General features: G+C 36.6%; 1 protein-coding gene across 1 annotated transcript in view; it reads right to left on the reverse strand.

Annotated features, from left to right (window-relative positions):
- LOC150082373 (meiosis inhibitor protein 1-like) overlaps window positions 1–24,536 on the reverse strand; it is a 183,615-nt gene that overhangs the window by 69,350 nt on the left and 89,729 nt on the right. Inside the window, exons 8-9 of the mRNA XM_090380496.1 lie at window positions 23,101–23,175; window positions 7,625–7,736 (exon numbers count right to left, since the gene is read on the reverse strand). Coding sequence (XP_090236622.1) covers window positions 7,625–7,736; window positions 23,101–23,175 — 187 coding nt within the window. The remainder of the gene's footprint in view (window positions 1–7,624; window positions 7,737–23,100; window positions 23,176–24,536) is intronic.

Below are 24,536 nucleotides of genomic sequence, written 5' to 3' on the forward strand. Positions count from 1 at the left end.
GCCTAATCTACAAACTATGTTTTATTAACCAGTCATGGCTCATTTTTAGCAAAGCTGAATCAGCTGGGTGTTTCAGAAAGGTTGCAGTGTCACTGCACAGCTCTGGAGATGGAGTCATGTTTTACATTATTGTCATGAGTACTCAGAAATGAATTTTTATTTGTTAGTCCTAATCTTGCTCACCTGACTGAGGGCGATGAGGCTCAATTAACTAAGATTGAGGAAAGTTTTCAGGCTTTTCAAAAATTTTCCAATAAATTATTCCAGTGAAAATCGATGCTGCTTGAACTTGAAGAAAGAACAGTAGAAGGCTTATAGACTATTGACATGAATTCAGTGTAACAGTTTAAGATGCTGAAATAAACTGTGTAATTGACCTTGTAGTTAATGCTCATCATGTTTCTTTGTAAACAGGATAATCTTATTCGACAATTTATGTAATTACTTGTGACTATACTGCTATTTGTCTTCATCTCATGTTGACTTCATAAGATCAGTGGCTCCTTGTGTTGTATTTGGTTTTTTAGGAGCATTAGCAACTAAGGCTATATTGCTCCAGGGATATGCGGTGGTCATTCCCTAACCTTTCCGCATCCTCCGTATTTGGTGGTCACGGGCCCGAAGCCCAATCTAATCAAGAAGTGTGTGCTATGCACTGCTGCTCCTGCCCACCTGGCTACGGAGGCGCCCTCCTTGTGTCACATTTGATCTTATTCCTTGTATCACGTTTGATCTTATTCCTTGTATCACGTTTGATCTTATTCATGTCATATGGCTCATTGTGCCATGTGCTTGTCTTGTGGTTCCTTGTTTATTTCACTTTATGACATTGTAATTCATATGACTTTGAATCTGTATATCATCTGTATATATATATACATATATAATATGTATGTATATGCGGATTTGCCAGTTTCTGGCTAGGGGTCACTTGTTAATAAAAATGTAAAAAAATGTAATGCATGGTTGGCAGTATTATGTTGTTTATGAAAAGGCTATTCCATGTGGAAAAAAATATATTTCCACATTATACACTGTAAGGGGAAAAAAAAAAAAAAAAAAAAAAAAAGAAAAATTTGCCAACTCGGTCACTTTTAATTATAACCAAGCCATTTATATCTCAAGGGAAGATAAAAATAACAGTTCAAAGAATATATACTTTGTTTTGGTAATCAGGAATATCCCTTTCAGTAAGTTAAGCAATTCAATTTTTAAACAATTTTTGAAAAAAAAGGTTAAATAAATCAAAACATTCTGAACAAATCGACTCTGAGGAAGAATGATCTTATTACTATTTATGATTATATTATTTTAGAAATTCTTAAAGTGCATTTGAGAAAAGTGCATCTTAGTGGGAGTCTATGAAATAGCAGATGCTTGTGATGATTATATTGTCCATTATATTACATGGTATGCGGGGAAATTAGATGGAGAACTTTCTTGACCATATGTACTTTATTATAAAATTCTCAAAAACATATATCACTCCACAACTACCAGATTTATAGCTGATTCACTGTAGCTATTTCTGCATTGTTATGAACAAGCTCCCCAGGGGTGAGGTTGTCTCCTCTACAGTCACCCTGCAGGGCACCACAACCCTCACATGGGAAGAGTGGAAGAGTCAGTAAACAACATGGAGCATGCTCAATGCTGATGGGATTCTTCCTCTAGCTCAGAATAATCACCTGAGAGGGCATAAATTCAAATTGAGGAAAGACAGATGTAGGATAGACGTGCGGAAATTTGCCTTTAGCCAGCGGGTGGTTGGTTGGTGGAACAGATTTCCATCCCTTGTAGTGGAGGTTGATAGCCTAAATAAGTTTAAGGCTCAGCTGGACAGGTATTTTGAACGAACAGAGGGGTGAAGTGGAAGTGGTTTTTTTTTTTTGTTTTTTTTTGCTGATGCTGCATAAGCTTGCTTTCTTGCATCAAATGCCTCTACTAATGCTAACATCTTGGACACCCTGTTCCCGCTAAACACAGATCCTCAATCCAGCCAGCAACAAGAAATCTGTACTGAAAACGCATCCAACAGCACCACTTCTATAGAACAGCCTTTCAACTTAGATGAATTAAAACTTGCCATTGGCAAAACAAAAAAAAAGCCCAGGATTAGACTTCATTGAAGCAGAAGTAATTAAGAAGCTTGCAGAGATGCAATCAAATCTCCTTCTCAGCCTGTACAATCATTGTCTGGAAGTTGGACTCTTCCCGGATGACTGGAAATAGGCCAATCTATGCCTCATTTTGAAGAACCCAAGTAAACCACCAGAGCAGCCAAGGTCATACAGACCCATAGCACTCCTTCCCGTTTTAAGCAAAATATTTGAACATCTTCTCTTATCGAGATTGGAAAAACACTATAAAAATGCAAATCTCCAGTCCCCAAACCAGTTCGGTTTTCGGGCAGGCTGTTCAGCAGAAGATGCTCTTCGACAGCTCACAGATTCAGTCAAAAATTCAGCCACCAAATACTTCTTAGTAATATCAGTGGATTTTGCCGGGGCCTTTGACTTGCTCTGGTGGCCAAGTATACTACTAAGACTCAGAGAAGCTAGCATTCCAGCAAATCTTTACAGCTGCATACAGGACTATCTTCACAACAGAAGTGTTACAGTCAGAAATGCCTATCGACAAGTCTCCAGAAATGTCTACAGAAGATGCCGCCAGGGCTCTGTCCTCTTGGCCCTTTCCTATGGAATGTGGTCATGGATGAGTTCCTGAACCTAGACTTGGGGGATGTTTCCACCAAAGCCTGCGCAGACAACTTAATACTGACAGTCACTGGAAACTCCAGAGCTTCCATGGAAACAACAGCCAACAGAGCCCTTACAAAGCTACAAGAATGGGCCAGCCTCCATAAACTCCATATATCCCCTGAGAAAACTACTTCAATTCTACTCAGAGGAACCCTTCAAATAAGCAGGCTGCCGCAGATTAAAATTGCTGGTAGAACCATCAAACTGACAACTGAGATGAAGTACCTTGGGGTAATTCTAGACCCCAAGCTCACGTTTTACCCACATATAGACTACCTTCATTGCAAAGTCAGGAACTACACGGCAATGGTAGTGAGGATCAGCAGGTCTGACTGGTGCCTAAATTGCTGCTCACTGCAAATGCTATACAAAGTTGTATTTATTCCCACTATAACCTACTGTGCAGGTGTCTGGTATCATCGTGCACTCATTGTTCGTAACCAAAGGAAGCTCCCCTCCATCCAGCGTAATATTCTTCTCACTATCACCCGTGCCTACTGCACAATAAACAACCCAGAGCTCCAAGTCTTGGCAGGAGTTCTCCCTCTGGACCTGCAGATAATTCGCAAAGGCGTGCACTACTGGCTCGCAAAGGGACTCCCTACCACCATCCTGGATTTCACTACAAACCCAGCAAACACCATCAAAGAAGAAAAAAAGCGCCTTGCAGTCTACCTTCTTAACGCCTGGAAAAACAGATGGAATACCACCCCCAAAGGTTCCATCACTAAAAAATTCTTACCTGAAATAGCCCAGATCTACCCTAAAGCTCCAGCATGGTACAGCCCAGGGTTATATACCACTTTCTTGATTACAGGCCATGGATCCATAAATCACAAACTTGCCTCTATGAACATCATGGATGACCCTCGCTGTCTTTGTGGTGAAAACGAAGACTGGGATCACCTATTCATGTTTGCCTGCTCTACGAGGACCTGCAAACATTGCTCATATCAAAAATACATGCCTTGCCTTGAGGAAATGAACATTTTCTGATCAATGAGGAAGACCAGTACCACGCTTTCTCTGCCTTTGCCCAGGATCTCTTCACCAGAAGAAGATCACTAGTACAACGTCCTGGAACTGATGCACATTGATCAACACCCTTTTCTCATATACTGAACATCTTCACCTAGATTGTGACCACTTCTAGCTACTGAACTTGACACTCAGGTTGCTTGAATTGTTTCATCCGTGTCTCTCTTGATACGTGATCGTCTTCCCACCCTCTTGAGGGCCCTCTTCTTCCACTTCCTCTTAGGAGAGAATTTCCACCCAACTTGCGGAGGATGCCTTCCTTTACATCCTCCGTCACTCTGTCTATATCTCCTTTCCTTTACCCTCTCCGATACATCCTGTACCTTTTTTTTTTTTTTTTTTTTTTTTACTTGGTTTCTTTCCAGGAAGCTCAGGCGACCTGGAGGAGACTAGCCAGAGAATTATGGGCAGCCTGGCTACCTCCTAGTGGTGTGTGGGCAATGTGGGGGTCCCACCAGGGGCCCTGCAGATAAAAGCCAGGACACCCAACAGAACCCAGCACAATGCTTCATTTACAACACATAAAAATTTTTCTGGCTTTCACAGTGATACTGTTTGTCTCCACAGAGTTCATATGGAGCAGATGTGGGAAACTACCAGAGGCACATTTCCCCAAAACTATGCACACTATGTAGCTATTTCTGGCCAAACTAAGAAGGCTTGGATATTTTTTGGTGACACTTGTTGGATATTTGTTTGTGTTGATTAATGTTAAAAAAGCTTCTGGATTAGAGGTTTTCTGTCCAAACCGGATCCAATTACTTGCCGGACCCAAGACTTATGTAAGCTTGAAGAAAAAATAAGGGAGAAGTTTGATAGAGTTATTTCTTGTATAAAAAAACTATTCATAAAAGCCCCGACATATGTAGCCACCTATCTGACCCCTCTAACAATCTGTCTAGTTCTTCTTATTCAAACTACTCACTTCCATAGCACCAGATGGAAGTTTGTACTGACAATTGCTGGCTCACAGAAAGTTTCCACACATCCATCATTCCCAAATTTCAATTTATGCCACCTCATGTGCGTAGCTTGAGCAACAATAAGTATTTCTCAGCACAGAGATTACTCAATCCATTCAAAGCATTAAACATCTCAATGAGATGATCTTCTCACAGGTATCTAGGCTTCAGATGCTATAATTTGCAGAACTGAGGCCTTTCCTGGCAAGAGAACTCTTTTGTTCCTCTCACTAATCTCATTGCTCTTCTCTGTACCCGTAATGATAGATCTACATCCTTCCTAAAATGTGGCTCCTAAACCTGAATGCAATACTCAAGATTTGGCCTAATCACCACCATATACAATGGCATAATCATCTCCTTGACTTGTATATTGCTCATAAAGCCCCATGAGCTGTCATTGTAGTCCATCTGCATTGCTCAGAGAACTTCATATCTGACTGCACAATTACCCCAAAGATTTTTTTACATTCTTCACTACACTGAGTGTGGTACCATACAGTTCATGTATTAATCTGGGATTACTGCTACCCAGATAAACGTGGCAAGAAATAAGAAACTGAGTGTTGAAAAAGGAAGTGCTATTATAACTCTGTATAAAGAAAGTTATTCATGAGAAGTACTAGCAAAAAACTATGCTTCATTTCATTTTAAGGAGTACAAACTACCATTCAATGATTCAAGGAGACTGGGAGTTTAAAGGACAAGCCATGATCCAGATGACTGCATGTAACAATGGAAGCACAAAATAAGATCATAACACTGATTTCTAAATGCAATTGATGACTTACTGCACCTGATATCCAAGCTGAGTTCAACAGAAACAGAGAAACTGCTATGTCTATATCCAGTGTAAAATATGTCTTAAACAAGCAAGACTTCATGGTCATGTAGCAGTCCAAAAACCCTTATTAAAACTTAATGTCAAAAAAATTTAATGTATAAAAGCTTAATGTCGAAGTTTACAGATGATACAAAGGTTGGCAGGGTTGTTAATAATAGTAATGAGTATGCTGCTGCAACAGGATCTGGAAAAGTTGAGCAGATGGACTGAGAAGTGGCAATTGAAGTTTAACATTGACAAATGCAAAGTACTGCATATGAGTAACAGTAACCCCAGAGAAATGTACCAACTGGGTGGTGTTACACTCAGGGTAGTGGAGAACGAAAGAGATTTGGGTGTAATTGTGCAGTCAGATATGAAGTTTTCTGAGCAGTGCAGACAGGCTGCAGGAGTAGGTCATGGGATCTACTCTGGATCTTGTCAATGATATACAGGAATTTGTGAGTAGAGATAAGGAGGTGATTATCCCCTTGTATAAGGCAATGGTCAGGCTACACCTTGAGTACCGGGTACAGGTCTGGAAGCCTCATTTTAGGAAGGATGTAGAGTTGCTAGAAGAATACAGAGAAAATCAACAAGACTGGCGAAGGGAATAAAAGGTGTGCTCTTATGAAAAAAAAGGCTTAAGTTCTGCAAATTGCAGCTTCTGGAGACTAGGCAACTGTGAGGTGGTCTGACTGAGGTGTATAAGGCCTTGAATGGATTGAGCAGGCTCAAAGCTGATGGGATTCTTCATCTTGCTCAGATTACAATACCTGAGGTGGCATAGATTCAAACTGAGGAAAGACAGTTGTAGAACAGATGTGAGCAAATTTGTCTTTAGCCAGCGGGTAGTCGATTGCTGGAACAAACTTCCATCTGTTGTTGTGGAAGTTGGCATAGCTTAAATAAATTCAAGACAGAACTAGACAAACATTTGGAACTAATGGATCAGTGAAATGGGAAGGGGTTTTCTTTCTTTCTTTTTTTTTTTGGCTGATGCTGTATAAGTTTGCTTTCTTGCATCATATGCCTCTCCTAATGCTAATGCAAATGCTAAAACTGGAAAATCAAAATAAATGGTTGGCTTGGGCTAAGAGCCATAAGCATTGGAAAATTGAAGAGTGAAAAAACATACTGTGGATGAATGAATCCAAATTTGAAATTTTTATATCCAAGCATACAGTTTATATGAGATGATCAACTAAAAACAAAAAAGGTGACATTGTTCAGTGACTTCAGTCAAGCACGGTGGGTGGTTCCACCATGATTTGTGGTTGCTTCTGTTTTTTCTCAAGGGGTGACATTATTAGAATTGAATGAATTTTAAGAAAAGAAGGCTATAAAAGCATTCTTGAACATAATGTAATATGCTCTAGGCTTCGACTTTGGGAAGAAATTTTATTACAACAAGACAATGACCTGAAGCACAGCTTTAAGCTGTGCGGGGATTTTCTAGCAACTAAACAATAGGACGGAAGTATTGACAATTATGGTGTGGCCATCCCAATCACTTGACTTAAACCCAATAGAGCATTTATGGGATCATTAGATCTTCAAGTCCGTGAAGTCTGCCTATCTTCACAAAATTTATGGGAGACCTTGCAGAACACTTGGAATAATGTTAGTCAAGACACTATTATAAAATGAATCACCAGAATGCCATGTCTACGTAAGTAGTAATAAAATTTCGTGGAGGATATTTGTATGTAAAATCAGTATAGTTGTTAATATTAATCATTTCAATATTTGTTTTGCTGTAAATTTTTCGGTTCTTAACGAAAAATCTTAATAAAAAATCTTCTTAATAAAAAATACTCTTGTTGTGTTGTTTTTTCATATTAAACCTTACATTGTCATAGCTAATTTCAAAAAAATTAATGAAAACACTGTGATTCCAAACTTTTGTGTTTGGACTGTATATATAAAGCCCCTCTCCTACCAAACTGTAAAATGATATTGAGTAAAATAATAAGAATTTTAATTATCTGAAATAAAAAGTATATACATCTAGCCTTTTTAGATCTGATGAAGCTTACCTTTTTCATTTTCCTTATTATTACATAGCACATATTTATTTATAATGCCAGGAAGGCTCACTCTCAGTGAAGTTAAGAATTTGCAAAATGCTTCATTTTTTAAATCATCCTTCTGTTATAATAAATAAATAAATAAAAGGTTCAGTTAATTTCTTCTAAAATATAAGCGTTTTAATAAGATATATTGAAGGTGTTTTTTTTTTCATATGAACTGTCAAGAGGAATACAATGCACTGATTCTTTTGCTCTTTAGGGAAAAAAAGTATGTTTGAAGAATGGAAGTATCACATTCAAAATGAACTTCCTTGTTGCTCTAACAAATCCAGAGAAATCACTAATGTATACTGTAAACATAAGTAAGATTAAAAAATTGTATTCTAAGTTAGTGGGGGTGGGTGCAAGGCAAACGATTTTTTTTTCACTACCAATTAGATCTAAAAGATAAAGCAGAGGACAAGATACCAGATCACCCACTATTTCTTTTTTTTGGGGGGGGGACAGATTAAGCAATAAAAAAAGAATTTGCCCTTGACTGCTTAATCTGTCTTAATTGACCTTAACATTTCAATGCTTAGACATTGAAATGATATTCTTGGATAATGGTGATGCTCTTCTCTTGTCTGTTATAGACAAGAGCAGGGCATATCTTTTACTGTGAACAATAAAGAAACTCTAATTAAAAATTTCTTTATATGATACAGAAAGGCATTTTTAATTGGCTTTTATTTATTGTAAACAATAAAGAAGGCCTATTTAAATATTTCTTTATACAATAAAGAAAGTTGTTACCATTTCTTTATTGTATAAACCAGCAATGACAGTTGTATTATATATTTACATATCATTAGCATTAGTTGAGGCATATGATGCAAGAAAACAAGCTTATAGAGCAGCCAAAAAAAAAAAAACCCTTCCCATTTCACCCATCCTGTCACTTCAAATGTTTGTCTAGTTCAGCCTTGTGGAAGTATCCCATCAGCATTAAGTCTGCTATTTATTTTGGTTTTTTAGGAGCATTAGCAACTAAAGCCATATTTCTCCAGGGATATACGGTGGCCATTCCCTGACCTTTCCATATCCTCCATATTTGGTGGTCATGGGCTCAAACTCCGGCCTAATCAAGAAGCATGTACTTTGCATTGAGCCTGCTCAAACCATTCAAGGCCTTATACACCTCAATCAGATCACCTCACAGGTGCCTAGTCTCCAGAAGCTGTAACTGAGAGAATTTAAGCCTCTCCTAGTAAGAGAACCCCTTTGTTCCTCTCACCAGTCTTGTTGCTCTTCTCTGTACTCATTCTAGCAACTCTACATCTACATCCTTCCTAAAATGAGGGCTCCAGACCTGTATGCAGTACTCAAGGTGTGGCCTGACTATTGCCTTATACAAAAGTATAATCACCTCCTTGTCTCTGCTAGCAAAATTCCTACATATCATTGACAAAAACTCCATGACCTGTTCTGGCAGCCCATCTGCACTGCTCAGAGAACTTCATATCCGACTGTACAATTACCCCAGGTCTTTTTCATTCTCCACCTCCCTGAGTGTAGTACCACACAGTTGGTACATTTTTCTTGGGTTACTGCTACCCATATGCAGTACTTTGCATTTATCAATATTAAACTTCAGTTGCCACTTCTCAGTCCATCTACCTAACTTTTCTAGATCCTGCTGCAGTAGCACACTGTCTTTACTATCATTAACAACCCTGCCTACTTTTGTATCATCTGCAAACTTGGACGTTAAGCCTGATATACCTTCATCGAATCATTGATAAATACACAAAACAACAATGGGCCCAGCACCGAACACTGGGGGACTCCACTAATAATATTAGTCCACATAGAGCAGTGTCCATTTATTACCACCACTCTCTGCTGTCTCCCACTCAACCATCCCTTTATCCATTGCATTAAGGTATGGCATTAAGGGCAGCAACTTGCCCTTAATGCCATACCACTCCAATTTGTACAGCAGTCTTCCATGTGCAACAGTATCAAAAGCTTTCCTGAAATCCAAGTATAGCAAAATTATAAACCAAATAGATTAAGTCAGGAATACCAGATATACTATAGGAATTAGGAATTAAAAGCATATACATGTATATTCTTAGTGGATTACAAGACATAATTGAAATATCAGTTCTTCCCACTTGCTGCAGCAAACCACAGAACAGTAAGTAATAACAAACACCCCAGTCCTTTTTTTTTTTTTTTTTTCCTAATGACATATGCAATTGTTAGAATCATCTGTTACATTCAACTGTTACAATCACAATTAAAATACATATCATTGCATAAGATAAATTTAGACTTATAAATGTTATGGCATAAAAATTGCCTATACAACCACTTATGCATGTGGCATTAAAAAAAAAAAAAAACATAACTATTACAAGAGCAAAGTGAACAAAATATTTAGAAAATACAAATGTACTCACATAACACCATCATTGAAAGAAATAATTTTTGGAATCACTTACGAAAGCACAGTGAAAAATGTTCACAGAAATTATTTGGTCTGCTTTGTGACACATGCTTTCAAGGTGCTGGATTTGTGAACTAAAATGCCAAAAGATAAAATGATGAAATACAATCAAAAATATATAATGGAATAACAAAGGATTTCATCTGCTGAAGTCTCATTTCATAAGGAACCATGAGAAAATTGCACCTGAAAAACCAAGGGATTTAGCATTTTAATAACTTCTTAATCTGTGAAAGGCTCAGGTTGATGAACGGCTGTGGTCCTATGTAATGCAAACTACTATCAAACAAGGAACTTACCCAGTGAAGACTTTTGGTGATCACCTCCAAGCAGCAACTTCTTAATGAAAAATTAATCAGAAATGAGAGTAGAACACAGGATAATTTAATTATAACTAATCTTGCGATAGGGTTTTGTCCACTATTCCCATAGCATTTTTGGTATTTCTGATTTACTCCATTTAGTATTTATAATTTTGGAATATAAATATACACTCATAAGCCAAAACATGACCACCCCTGCCTCCACAAGTGAATGCATCTGAGAACACCTAACTCACATAACACCATCATTGAAAGAAATAATTTTTGGAATCACTTACGAAAGCACAGTGAAAAATGCCAGTCAGTTTATTAGGAGTGATGTCATCAAACAGCGCATCATACAGAGTGATTGCATGGGTAGTGCCAATCAGTTTATTAGTGCAAAGCCAATGCAACAGGGAATAGTAATAGCATTCGCCACATAGTGCAAGGAAGCCACAGGCTTTTGCTGAAATGGCAAAAAACACAAACGAACAAAAAAGTAGATAAGAAAACACAAATTATATGTTTTTGTTCTTACACAGGTAAATATCCAGTTGACCTTTGAATTTATTCAAATTTTCAGCCTCAACTACCTGCGAGGGCAACTTGTTCCAGCTATCAACAACTCTCTGTCTAAAAGAAAACTTCCTACAATCTAATCTAAACCTCAAGTTCTGTAATTTGAATTTACGACCCATAGTAATGGAATTGTTTAGAACAGTGAGAATTCCACCTTCATTCACCTTATGAAACCCAATTGCCTTATACAGTGGGATTATGACCTCCCTATCTCTACAGGATAGCATTCAATAAATTCGATAGGACACCATGGGCCTTCATGGCTGCCTGTTTACACTGTTAAAAAGACTTCATATCTGCCTGTACTGCAACTTCCAGATCCCTTTCCTCCTTGACTGTTTTTAATCCAGCCCCACCAAGTGTATATTTATTTGTGGGTTGCTATTCTCCAAGTGGGTTGCTATTCCTCTTATCAAAACTAAAGAACTCAAATGGACTTGGGCAGGACACATAGCTCGAAGACATGATCACAGATGGACTAAGAAAATAACAGAATGGTACCCAAGAGGAGCTAAGAGAAAACCTGGAAGACAACAACGGCGGTGGACAGATGAAATTCATGAGTTTGTGGGTAGTAAATGGATGGCCATTACACAAAACAGAAGGAACTGGAAAGTTGCTGGAGAGGCCTTCATCCTGCAGTGAATTGGAAATGGCTGATGATACTCCAAGTGTAAGACCTTGCATTCAGCAGCATTAAAACATAGCTGCCGCCTCTCTGACCATCTTCGAAGTCTGTTCAAGTGATCGTGAAGAAGCATTGCTTGAAACTTATCACTAACAACTCTGCCAATCTTTAAGTCTGCAAATTTTGACATCCTGCCTTCTTCCCTTCGTTGATTTCATTTAGGGAAATGAAAAAGAACAGTGGTCCAAGAACCGATCCTTGAAGAACCAGACTCCTGCTATTAATCCAATCTGAAGAATGTCCATTAATCACAACCATGCAGCCACCCAGCAGTCCATCTTAGAATCTTACCAGTAATCTTGATTATATACAGTAACCTCTTATGAGGGACCGAGTCAAACGCTTTGCCAAAATCCAAATAAACTATGTTGAAATTGTTTCCTAAATCCAGCTCATTAGCAACTGTGTCAAAATAATCTACTAAATTATGTGAATTAAGTTAGTTAAGCATGATTTACCCCAGTGGTGGGATTCAGCCGGTTCGCACCGGTTCAGCAGAACCGATACCTAATTTTTTGTTGAGTTCGGCGAACCGGTTGTTAAAATGGCACTTGTGATCAGGGTTCTCTCTAAGGTGGTCGCCTGGTATTCTATGCCATTTATTAATTCAGCAAGAAATTTTCGTTTAGTATCGATAAAATGAAGAAAATGTATGTTCTGACTGATGTTTATCAATGGTATAAGCATAGTGCTTTGTTTATAAAAGTTTATGATATGACCACACATGGACAGAACCGGTAAAAATATTCAAATATATTGGCACATATCCGCTCCTGCTCTATAATATATTAAAATAAAACATTTTTAAAATTTTTTGCAGTAGCCCTTAAAAGGATGAAAAGGCAACAGAGTTTGACAGATTTTTTTCAATAAGAAACCAAAATCAGAATTTGTTGTATTAGAATTGGCCTTGGATTCAGTTACATCACCAACAATTTTCGTTGAACTAGTTGAATTGGAAAAACAAGATGCAGAGACAATATGTTCTTCAGTTATGGAAAGTTTAAATAATGTTGGGCTTACTAAGAACTACCTAGAAAAAAATTTAATAGGATTTTGCTCCGATGGTGCCAGCATTATGCTTGGGAGAAAATCTGGAGTGAGCACTAGGATTGCAAAAGAGTTTCCAAACATAATAATATGGCACTGTTTAAATCATTGCCTCCATCTTGTTTTAGATGATTTGATAAAGGAAAAAAAGCAAGTAAATCATTTTAAAATATTTATTGATAAGATATATAATATTTTTCATCAATCCAATAAGAACCAAATTGAACTTTCCAAAATATCCGAACAACTTGGAATTGAAATTATAAAGATTGGTAGAGTTTTGGGACCAAGATGGGCTGCCTGTAGTTTAAGGTCAACCCTAGCTGTGTGGTGCGCTTATCCAGCGCTACATCACTATTTTTATTCAAATAAAAAGTACTTAGGTATGGCTGCTCATCTTGAAAATATATATTGTATAACTGATTTGGCATTGATGATTGATATTTTAAACGAAATTTCTCTTCTTTCAAATGCACTGCAAGCAAGAAATATAGACATAATAAAGGATGAAAAACTTGTGATAAGATCTATTAAAGCATTTAAAATGCTCAAAAAAGAAAAGGGTCCATACGAAAAAAAAGTTGATGAATTAATTACTTCAGAAACCTTCAAAAATATAAAATTTGTAGAAAATCATCGATTTGTCTCGGGCTTCCTCGAGAAAGACTTTTAGAAAACATCGTAACGAATTTGAAAAAAAAAGACTAATGAATTGTGAACATTTAAAAGCAAGTTGTAGCCAATTTCAAGATTGGAATAAATTACAATTTCTCAATTTTTTGGAGCCAGATTACTGGAATATTGAAGAAGTACTAGTTCAATGGAAAGCAGCTGAAGAACAATTGCTCGTATTTAATGACATTTTTAATTACCAAATTGATATTAATGATTATCGAGATTTCTTAGAAAATGTTTTAAAAAATTCCCGGAATTATGCAATTCCTGAAAGTGTTCAAAGAGCTAAAAATATTGTCAGAACAATTGCTGTAAGTTCAGCAGAAGTGGAAATGGGTTTTTCAAAGAGAAGTCCCCTAACTGTTTCTAATATATCAAACACAATGACTATTAGTCTAATTGGCCTACCTCTAAAGGAATGGGATCCTACTCCTACAGTGGTTAAGGATAAATCACTCAGCCAATGATGCTCGGATAAAAGCGAAGAAAATTGCAAGCGAGGACGCCAATCAAGAAGCAATATGGAAATATCTTAAATAACAGTTTTAGTTTTTTGTCAGGTATTATTTAATATTTTAAAACTCTTTCTTATAACATAATCTAGTTTTGTGGACCTCTTTTATTGTTCTTATTTAAGTATTAATTGCATGAAATAATAAACTACCTTTCGGTATATAGTTTTTTATACTTAGAACGGTCATTAGGGCAGCAACCGGTTTTTAAATTATTTGAATCCCACCACTGATTTACCCTTAACAAAGCCATGTTGTGTGTCTTTCAGAATGCCATATCTATGTAACTGTCCCTGGATTGCACTCTTGATCATTGCCTCTATGATTTTTCCCACCACTGAAGTCAGACTACTGGTCTGTAGTTAACAACTTCAATCTTAGAACTGCTTTTATGTACTGGTGATACATTGGCACTTCTCCAATCCAAAGGAATCTCCCCTAAGCCCAAATATGCCCTCATAATTAACCTCAACAGTTTAATACATTCCCTTGCACTCTCCCTCAAACCTACAGAGTATGCCATCAACTCCTGAAGCCTTACTTGCTTTTATGCTCAGAAGTTTTTCTAATAAACAATCATCTGTAATTACGACATCATTAATTTCATATGAGTCAGCCTTACTCGCACAGCCTCTTCTCAGCATGAAGGGTCTTTCATCAGTAAATACCGACGCAAAGTACATGTTCAATTCATCCACAACATCAGCTGGGTTATCTAAGACTTCCCCACACCCACATTGCACAAGGGTGCAATCTGATTATCTTTCTTCTTTGTATTCACATAACTGAAAAATTCCTTGTCCCCATTCTTTGCTCTCTTAGCCAATGCTTTGTCATATGCAGCCTTGGCCTCCCTGACCTTATTTGTTGTACTATTACAGATCAACTTGCACCTGTTGTAGGCTTGACTACTTTTCATTGCTCTGTAACTGTCTCATGCTATCATTATTCCAACAATAAACTAATTTCCATACATATGTTCTAGAACCACATCATTTCTAAATTTAAATTTATGTCCCTTTATGTATGTTTGTGAGAAAAAGTAAAGGTGTCATAAAAATTTAGCTTCCCCAATCCATTAATGAATTAAAACATCTGAATCAGATCATTAGCAGAGGCATTTGATGCAAGAAAGCAAGCCTATGCAGCATCAGCAAAAAAAAAAAATAATAAAATAAATAACTAAATAAAAAATAACCACTTCCACTTCACCCCTCTGTTCGTTCGAAATACCTGTCCAGCTGAGCCTTAAACTTATTTAGGCTATCAACTTCCACGACAAGGGATGGAAGTCTGTTCCACCAACCAACCACCCGCTGGCTAAAGGCAAATTTCCTCACGTCTATCCTACATCTGTTATGCCCTCTCAGGTGATTATTCTGAGCAAGAGGAAGAATTCCATCAGCATTGAGCATGCTCAAACCATTCAAGGCTTTATACACCTCTATCAGATCACCTCGCTGGTGCCTAGTCTCCAGACACTGTAATTTGCAAAACTTAAGCCTTTCTTCGTAAGAGCACCCCTTTGTTCCATTCACCAATCTTGTTGCCCTTCTCTGTACTCGTTCCAGCATCTCTACATCCTTCTTGAAATGAGGCCTCCAGACCTGTATACAGTACTCTAGGTGTGGCCTGACTATTGCCTTATACAAGGGAATAATCACCTCCTTATCCCTGCTAGAAAAATTCCTATATATCATCGACAATACACCATGAGCTACTCTTGCAGCCCATCTGCACTGCTCAGAAAACTTCATATCTGCCTGCACAACCACCCCCAGGTCCCTTTCATTCTCTACAACTGTCAGAGTTGATACGTTGCTCTGGGGTTGCTGTTTCCCATATGTAGTACTTTACATTTGTCAATGTTAAACTTCATTTGCCACCTCTCAGCCCATCTGCTCAACCTTCCCAGACCCTGTTGCAGTAGCATAGTGTCAATAGTGTCCTTGACAACCCTGCCAATCATGCAAGAGTCTAGATATCAGATGATGCAACTGACAGAACTGAAGTCTATTTTGGTAAGAATACCCCTTTTTCTCATCTCTCCCCTCACTAACACTCGCCAAGACTGCTGTTCTCTGCTCCAATTCCAACAGATCTACATCCGTCCTAAAATTGGGCTTCCAGACACGTTTGCAATTCAAATCCAAGTGTCTTATAGAATGGGATAATCCCAGCTTTTGCCAGTAGGGATAATCCCCTATCCCTGGTCGGAAAAATTCATGTATATCTTTGATAGGGTTTTGTGAATAACATACAGGTCATGATAAACCCCATAACCTGTTCTAGTAGCCCATCCGCACTACTCAAAGAACTTCATGTATGACTGCACAATTATGCACAAATACCCCAGGTTTTTTTGTTCTCCACTATCTCAAGTGATATACCACATAATTTGTATATTTTCTGGGATTACTGCTACTCATATGTTATATCTTACATTTGTCAAAATGTTAAACTTCAATTTCCCCTTCTCAGCTCATCTGTCCTATTTTTCTAGATCTTGTTTCTATATCATACCCTGATTACGGTCTTTAGCCATTCTGCCAATTATTGTATCACCTGCAAACAGATATTAAGCCTGATATCAACATGGAAACCACAGTTGGCCTAGCACTGAACTTTCTGGGACTACACTAATATTATTCCAAGAAGATCAGCACTGACTGATAACCACTCTGCCTTCTCCCACTCAACTATTTCTTTATCCAGAGCCATAGCTTGTCCCTAGTACCACACTGCTAAAATTTGAACAGAAATCCCTTTCACAGGACCAGTATCAAAAGCTTTTCTAAAGTCAAAATATATGACACCAAAATTGTTTTCTGCGTCCAGTTACTTTGTTACTGCATCATATCTCATTATGATTGGTCAGACAAGATCAGCCCTAAAAAAAATGCCATGACTGTAGTCCTGTCTGGATGGTCCTGTATTACTTCTTTAACAAGCAACTCAATTATTTTCCCTGGAATAGAAGTCAAACTAAAAAGGTTTGTAATTACTCATGTCACCCTCTGATTCCTCTTTGTGAATTGAGGACTACATTTGTACTGATGTGAGATTTCATTAAGATTTACTTAATGAAATAACTACTGTAAAGGGTACACAGAAGGGCTTCTGCATTTGTAAGGGTTACTACAGTGGTCTCAGTCAGTTTTTAAATTCTAAGCAGCAAATTCTAAATGGGAAGCATTCAGGGAAGTAATCATAGAAAAAGCTACTTTACTTTTCATACCAACTAAGAAATACTATTCAAAGCTTAAACCTAAATGCATGTCAGATGAACTAATGAGACTTGTGGCAGAGAATAAATATGCACAGGATGCATATAAATTATCAGGTGATACAGAAGCCTATGGTAGATATAAACTAGTCTGTAATCAAGTTACAAAGGAGGTAAGGTAAGCTAAGGCAGATTACAAGAATTATCCAGAAAAGAATTAAAAGAAAAGCAGCAAAGAATTCTTCACTATATTAACAGTAGAAGGAAGACTGAATCACACTGGTCCACTTTAATGTTGATAGTTTAAATTGTTAATAATTGTGGTCAGGTTACTGACACACAATTATCAACAAAATACCTATTCAGTTTCCTGACAAACGAAATAGGTATTTTGTATCTATATTCATACATGAGGAATTCTTTAGGGAAGGGGATGACAGATTTTAATAAACTCTAACAGGAAGATAAATGATTTTGTGATTATTGAGAGAAATGTGGAAGAGAAATTATTGAAACTAAATGTAAAAAAGACACCTGGAATGGATGGGATCTAATCAATTATATTAAGTGAGCAGCAAAGGAGGTAAGCAAAAACTCAGTCATACTTATTCGAGTATCTTTGGAGTCAGGGGAAATCCATACAGACTGAAGATATTTGGACGATTCCCAATTCCCAAAGGGGGGGGATTAAAAGTTGACACGAGTAATTATAGACCCTTTAGCTTGAATTTCCAATAATGCAGTCACTAGTTAAAGAAGTAATACAAAACCATTTAGAGAGGAACCCAGTTATACTGCAGTCATAGTATGGATTTGTTAAGGGACAATTTGTCTGACCAATCTGACTGGGGCAGAAAAAGATTATCAGATGAAAATCTTGAGTAACAAAGGTACTAGACACAAAAAATAATTTTGATATCATATACTTGGATTTTAATAAAGCTTTTGATACTGCTGCACATAAAAGACTAATGTATAAATTGGAGCAGCATGGCATTAAGGGCAAGTTACTGCTATGGATAAAGATTTGGTTGAGTGGAAAAAGACAGAGAGGAATTATTAATAACTATTCTAGATAACTATTCCTAGACTAATGTTACTAGTGGAATCATCCAGGGTTCAGTGCTGGGTCCATTGTTGTTTTATATAATTATTAATGATATTGAAGAAGGCATATCAGGCTTAATGTCTAAGTTTGCAGATGGTTCAAATTTTGGTAGGGTGGTTAATGACAGTAATCAAAGTAAGCTACTGAAACAAGGTTTAAAAAAATTAGGCACATGGGTTGAAAAATGGAAGCTGAAGTTTAATGTTGACAAATGCAGTATCTTGCCTTTGTCAACATAAAATTATTCATCAACACTAGCAAGTGTGATGCTCAGGCTAGTGGAAAATAAGAAAGACCTAAAAATAATTGTGTAGTCAGAGAGAAATTTTCTAAGTAGCATAGGTGGTAGATGACTTTCATCAACCGGTGAAATACCACCACTTTGCTTATTGGAGGCTTTAAGTGGTGAAACCCATGTTTAGTCTCTAGAGCAAAGTTTCCGGCATTCCCCTCCCCCCATACGTCTCCTTCAACCCATGCATGGTACTAAGTACTATAGGTTTTGATACCTTTCGTGTTTGGGGTTTTCATAAAAAAAAAAAAAAAAAAAAGACAGACTGCCAGGACAGCTCATGAAGTTTGCTAGCAGGGATAAGGAACTGATTATACCATTGTACAAGGCAATGGTTAGGCCTCATTTTAGGGATGTAGATCTGCTGGAATGGGTGCAGAGAAAGGTAATGAGATTGGTGAAAGGAACGAAAGTGTACCCTTGTCAAGAAAGGCTTGTTCTGTAAATTGTGGTATCTGGAGACTAGGCACTTTGAGGTGATCTGATTGAGGTGTTTAAGGCTTTGAATGAATTGAGCAAAGCTCAATGCTGACGGTTCCTTCCTCCTGTTTAGATTACACAGAATCCTTTTTCCTGTTTAGATTACACATTACACACATAATAGGGCATAAATTAAAATTTAAAAAGTATGGTTGAAGGATAGGCATGCAGAAGTCTTCCTTGCAGCAGTAGGCGGTTGACTGTTGGAACAAATTTCCATCTGTTGTCATGTGAAGTGGGTAGTCTGAATAAATTCAAGGTAAATTCATTCAAGGGATGGACTTGTGATGTTAGAAGCTTTTTTTTTTTTTTTTTTAGGTGATGTTGTATAAAGCTTGCTTTTTTTTGCATCATTTGCTACTACTAATTTGCACGTCACCAGTTCAATGGGACACCAATAGGAATCCAAGGATACTCTCATCCTGAATCCAAGGACACCCTCATCATTAAAGGTGCCTTTTTTACATTTAGCTTTAACAATTTGTCTTTCCTTTTCCTTTCAGTTATGACAAACTTATTTCTTTCCCTGTTAGAATTTGATACACTTTTGACATCCCCATCTCCCAAAAAAATCCCTCATGTGCATGAAGGTAGATGCAAAATATCTGTTCAGGTTTTTTTTTTTTTTTTTATGTGAATCCCAAACACAAGAGGTATTAGAACCTATAGTACTTAGTACCGTGCTTAGGTTGGAGGTTGAGAAGACGAAAGAAGATATTTGTTGACATTGGACTTGAACTTCTGTAGATTGTAATTTTCAGGAAATACGTATGAAGGAAGGTTGTTCCAGAAAACGGCAGTTGAATGAATAAATGAGGAAGATGAAAAGTTGGTTCTGTGGGTTTGAAGTTGGACAGTATATGGATGTTGGCTGGCGGTGGCACGTGTTCGGACTGTTTTGAAAGAGAGAGCAGGAATTATAGAAGCCAATTCAGAAGAACAGTGCCCATGGAAGTATCTGTAGAAGAGGCATGCAGCAGAAACAGTACATCTATGAGAAAGTGAGTGGAGAGACTCTGTTAGAGATGAATCATTAATTAACCTAACTGCCCTCTTCTGAATGGAATCAAGAAGCCTGAGAGAGGTTTTGGGGGCACCACCCCAGATGTGGGAACAATATTCCATGGCAGGGCGGATTTGCGATTTATACAGAGTGAGCAGCTGTTTGGAAGAAAAGTAACCCCGAGAGCGAAAGAGAAAACCAAGTTTTTTAGATGCAGAGGAAGCAATATTTGTAATGTGCTTGTGCCAAGAGAGATTAGAAGTGAGGGTAATCCCCAAAAGAGATATATCATTTTGCCTAAAAATCGGAGTGTCACTAAAGATAAGCATAGGAGCAGAAGAATCCTTTTTGCGAGATATAAGACAAGACTTAATTTTAGAGGGACTGAAATCAACTAAGTTGTCTTTGCCCCACTGGAGAATTACCTGAAGATCGGCATTTAAGGAATTGGTAGCAGATTTTCGAGAAGTTGAAGCTAATTGAGCAGGACAAGGTTTCTCAAAATGGAAAGTGGAATGCAATGTGCTATCATCGGCAAAACTATGGATAGGATTTCCAGTTAATGGAAGAAGGTCATTAATGTACAAGAGGAGTGGGGGAAAGAACTGAACCTTGGGGGACACCGGCATTAGTGGAGAAGTTAGAAGACAAAGAGCCATCTACCATCACCTTCAGTGAGCGATCAGAGAGAAAACTGGATAACCAATTACTAAAAACAGTTGGCAAACCATAAGATGGAAGCTTGTGTAGAAGACTTTTATGCCAAACACGATCAAAAGCCTTTGAGAGGTTGTCAGCAATCTGATCAGGATTACCAACATTTATATTATTTATATCTAGCAGACCAAGGTGATTCATCCCTTTTCTTCTAGTGCTTACATAGTTAAAGACATCTTCACATTAAAGTGGTATGCAGTCATGAATTGACTGCATACCAACTTTATACCTACTGTAGGTTTCTGTATAATCTGATAATTTATATATAATATAAATTATCAGATAATTTATATGCATCATATTTAATTTTATTCACTGCTATAGTCTCATTGGTTCATCCGACATCCATTTAGCTTTCGCTCTCTCTCTCTCTCTCTCTTAGTCGACGTGTAAACCTTTAGTGGTTTATGATTACTTCCCCAAATGTTTCCCATTTTAATTTGCTATTGGTGATATCATCAGTGTGCCCTACTAAATAGAATTTAAAACTGTCTATGACCATTGTAGTTACCTTTAAGAAAGCAAAATCCTTTCTCTTTGCTCTTGACAAGGGTTGCATCTTTAAGTAAATCCCACATAAATACAATGTGATCAGTAGTACCTGGTGATTCTTTTATCTGTAGATTAAGCACACAAAGTGATGATTTCTTTTATAAATTAGAACCATGCTAAAAAAATTCTGCAAGTTAGGTCAAAATGTGTATGTGTGTGCAATTTCACTAACACAAGATAGGAGGGACTATATGCTGAAACCCTTGTGGATTAACTTGAAACTTGATGCTGTGGAAGGGGATGGGGATTTTTACTAGTGTGACACACACTTGTAGGTAGAAGGAACCTATTCTGTAGAGACAGGATATATTTTAACATAGATGGCTTTCCAATCACTAAAGATACCAGAAGGTGTCAGGGAAATTTTATTTGTTACTATAGATTGGGACAGGGGTAATATAGATGTGCATTTATCTGATGATATTGGTCAAAGTAATGCTTGCACTCATTTCATTAGTTGCTGCAACAGCTGATATTGACACCATGCTCTGAGGATAGTAATGTTTCAAACACACCACTTGTAACACAGAAAAAAGTTAATCATAAAATATAAACATGAAATTAAGAGTCACTTCCATTTTTCACTTGAACCATTAAGTGTGTAAAATACTTCATTGATATTGGTTTTTGTCAATATCACTGAAGATACCCAAAGGGTTCAGGGAAACTGATAATTAGGTTGGGACATCGGTAATACAGATGTGTGCATTTATCTGATGTTATGGGTCAAAGTAATGCTCGCACACATTTTATTTGTTGCTGCAATAGCTGATATTTGCAACACGTTCTGAGGATAGCAATGTTTCAAACACAATCCTTGGGGGAAAAAAAAAAAAAAGTTAGTCCTAAAATATAAACATAAAATTATGAGTCGCTGCCATTTTCCAGTTCAGAGAACTATTAAGTATGTAACATTTAAAACTTACTACTTTTGTGTATGTATTAATGTCTTGCTAAATTAAAGGTTAAATAGATAACTAATAATAATAATTCAAGCAAGAAACCATTTTACATCAGTAATAGTAATAGTAATAATAGAGTCAAAAAACACATTGTGTACAACAGTTAACGTAAAACGTTTTGTATCAGACACCTCCATCATTTCAAACCACACATGAAAATAATGCCTTGTTTACAAGACACAAAAAAGCAAAAATAGCACAATGAAATGAAAGTTTAAAAAAAGGTAAAAACAGTAAATAGTTGCATGGGACCTAACAGGGTCTTCATCTTTTTAATTCCAATTAAACAATAATTTTTTTTTCACTTCCGAAACATTTTGAATAAAAGGCTGACTATATTTAAGAAGAAAGAAAAAATTCATATTTTAAATCATTAATAATGATTACTGCAAAACATTTTTGAAGGTCACCCATCATATCCTGAGTGACTGCTGAAGGATTAAACTATGGTGCTGGTAAGGTCCTAAATTGTAAATTACAAATCTATACAAAGAAGTTATTTATATAACATTTAATAAATAAATTTTTTTATCTAAAAATTTTTATTTAAAAATGTGCATTTTACATGAAAACCTTTCAGGATTGCTTCCACCTCCAATTTCATTTCTAGGTCAGAGATTTTGAAAAGTTTGCAACTCTACAAATTACTGATACTGTCTTCAAAATGTATACAAAGTTTATACTACTTTTGTTCCTCACATGAAAAAACATACGCACATGCAGAGGTTAAGGTGACTTTGTCAGCGATTTTGGCTACAAAATTTAAAAAACTACAAGAAAACCTCATTTTTCTTGAAAGTTAATACACACTGCTATTTTCAACAAACACAGATACAAACCTGAACGAATTTCATTGACCTCAAAAGCAGTGATGCTCCAGATATAATTTCTGATGATCCAGTTCCAAGGCACAACTGGAGAAAAAAAAATTCATGATATATTATAGTAAAAATTATTATTTGCAAAAACACAAGTTGATTTACAATTTTTTTTACACAAGTTGATTTACAATTTTCATTACATAAGTTGATTTAATTAACATGTCCTAGTCACAATTTTCTTTGGATATTTTTTCCCATTTCTCAAAATACAATTTAATAGCCTTTTCTTTGAAACCTATTACTACATCCTATCATTTAATGCAGCATTAGCTAGAGAAAAAAACTCATGAAAAAAATTAATTCAGAGGAACAAATAAAAGCATTACTGAAGCTTGGTCCATTCTAAATGAAAAAGCCAACAGTAGCACCGTATCAGTAGATGCAATTTTAAAAATACTTCACTTTTTTGTATTTTTAAGGGGTAATTCCAAATTAATTTTTTTTTTATGAAAACCCCAAGCACAAAAGGCATTAAAACCTATAGTACTTAGTACAGTGTATGGGTTGAAGGTGGAGAAGACAAAAGAAGATAACTGTTAACATTAGACTTGAATTTATGTAAATTGTAATTTTCAGGAAATATGTATGAAGGGAAGCTGTTCCAGAGAATGGAAGTTGAAGAAATAAATGAGGAAGAAACGTTGGTTCTGTGAGTAGGCCAGTGAAAGGATGCTGAATTATGAAAGTATTAGTATTAAAGTACACCTGCCAAAAAATTAATTAAATAAAACAATAATAATAAAAAAAAAAAATAAATAAAAAAAAAATATATATATACACATTAGGGCTTGCAAACCGGTTAAATCCGGTTTTCATATTGAGTTGTTAAAACCGAAACCGAGCTTCGAAAACCGGATTCGAATATTTTTTTAGTTAGCCCTCGAATATAGTTTTTTGTTATGCACATTTTCTTTTGTTTGTTCGTTTATCTGGATCATTCAACTGCTTTATGTTTTAAACATATTTTTTTTTATTTTATTTTATTTTATGTTTAGGTACAAATCTCATGGGCAAGTGGCCCAAATCTAGGAGGGGTACCTTTTATCTTCCCACCTGTATCTTTTGAAACTTGCCTTGTTTAGACTCTTCATTCAGTGCTTGCGGGAGTGACGCATAGTATTGTGCCTTTGTTATCTTCAATATTTTTATTTAAAATTGCCGGTGATATAAATTCCTACTAATTAATATTTATTACTCTTAATATGTCTAAGATGAAATCAAATGTATGGAATTATTTTGCTCGAAAAAGCAAAGATGAAGCACAATGTTCGAAATGTCAGAAGATAATGAAGTCGTCTGGAGGATCTACATCATCTTTGATGTTGCATTTAAAGAAAATGCATCAGATTGACATTAAACAAGATAACAGTGTACCTTCTGTAAAAATGGTAAGA

This window comes from Mastigoproctus giganteus, chromosome 8, assembly GCF_048544385.1.
Source record: "Mastigoproctus giganteus isolate SK-2022 chromosome 8, ASM4854438v1, whole genome shotgun sequence".
NCBI lineage: Eukaryota > Metazoa > Arthropoda > Arachnida > Uropygi > Thelyphonidae > Mastigoproctus > Mastigoproctus giganteus.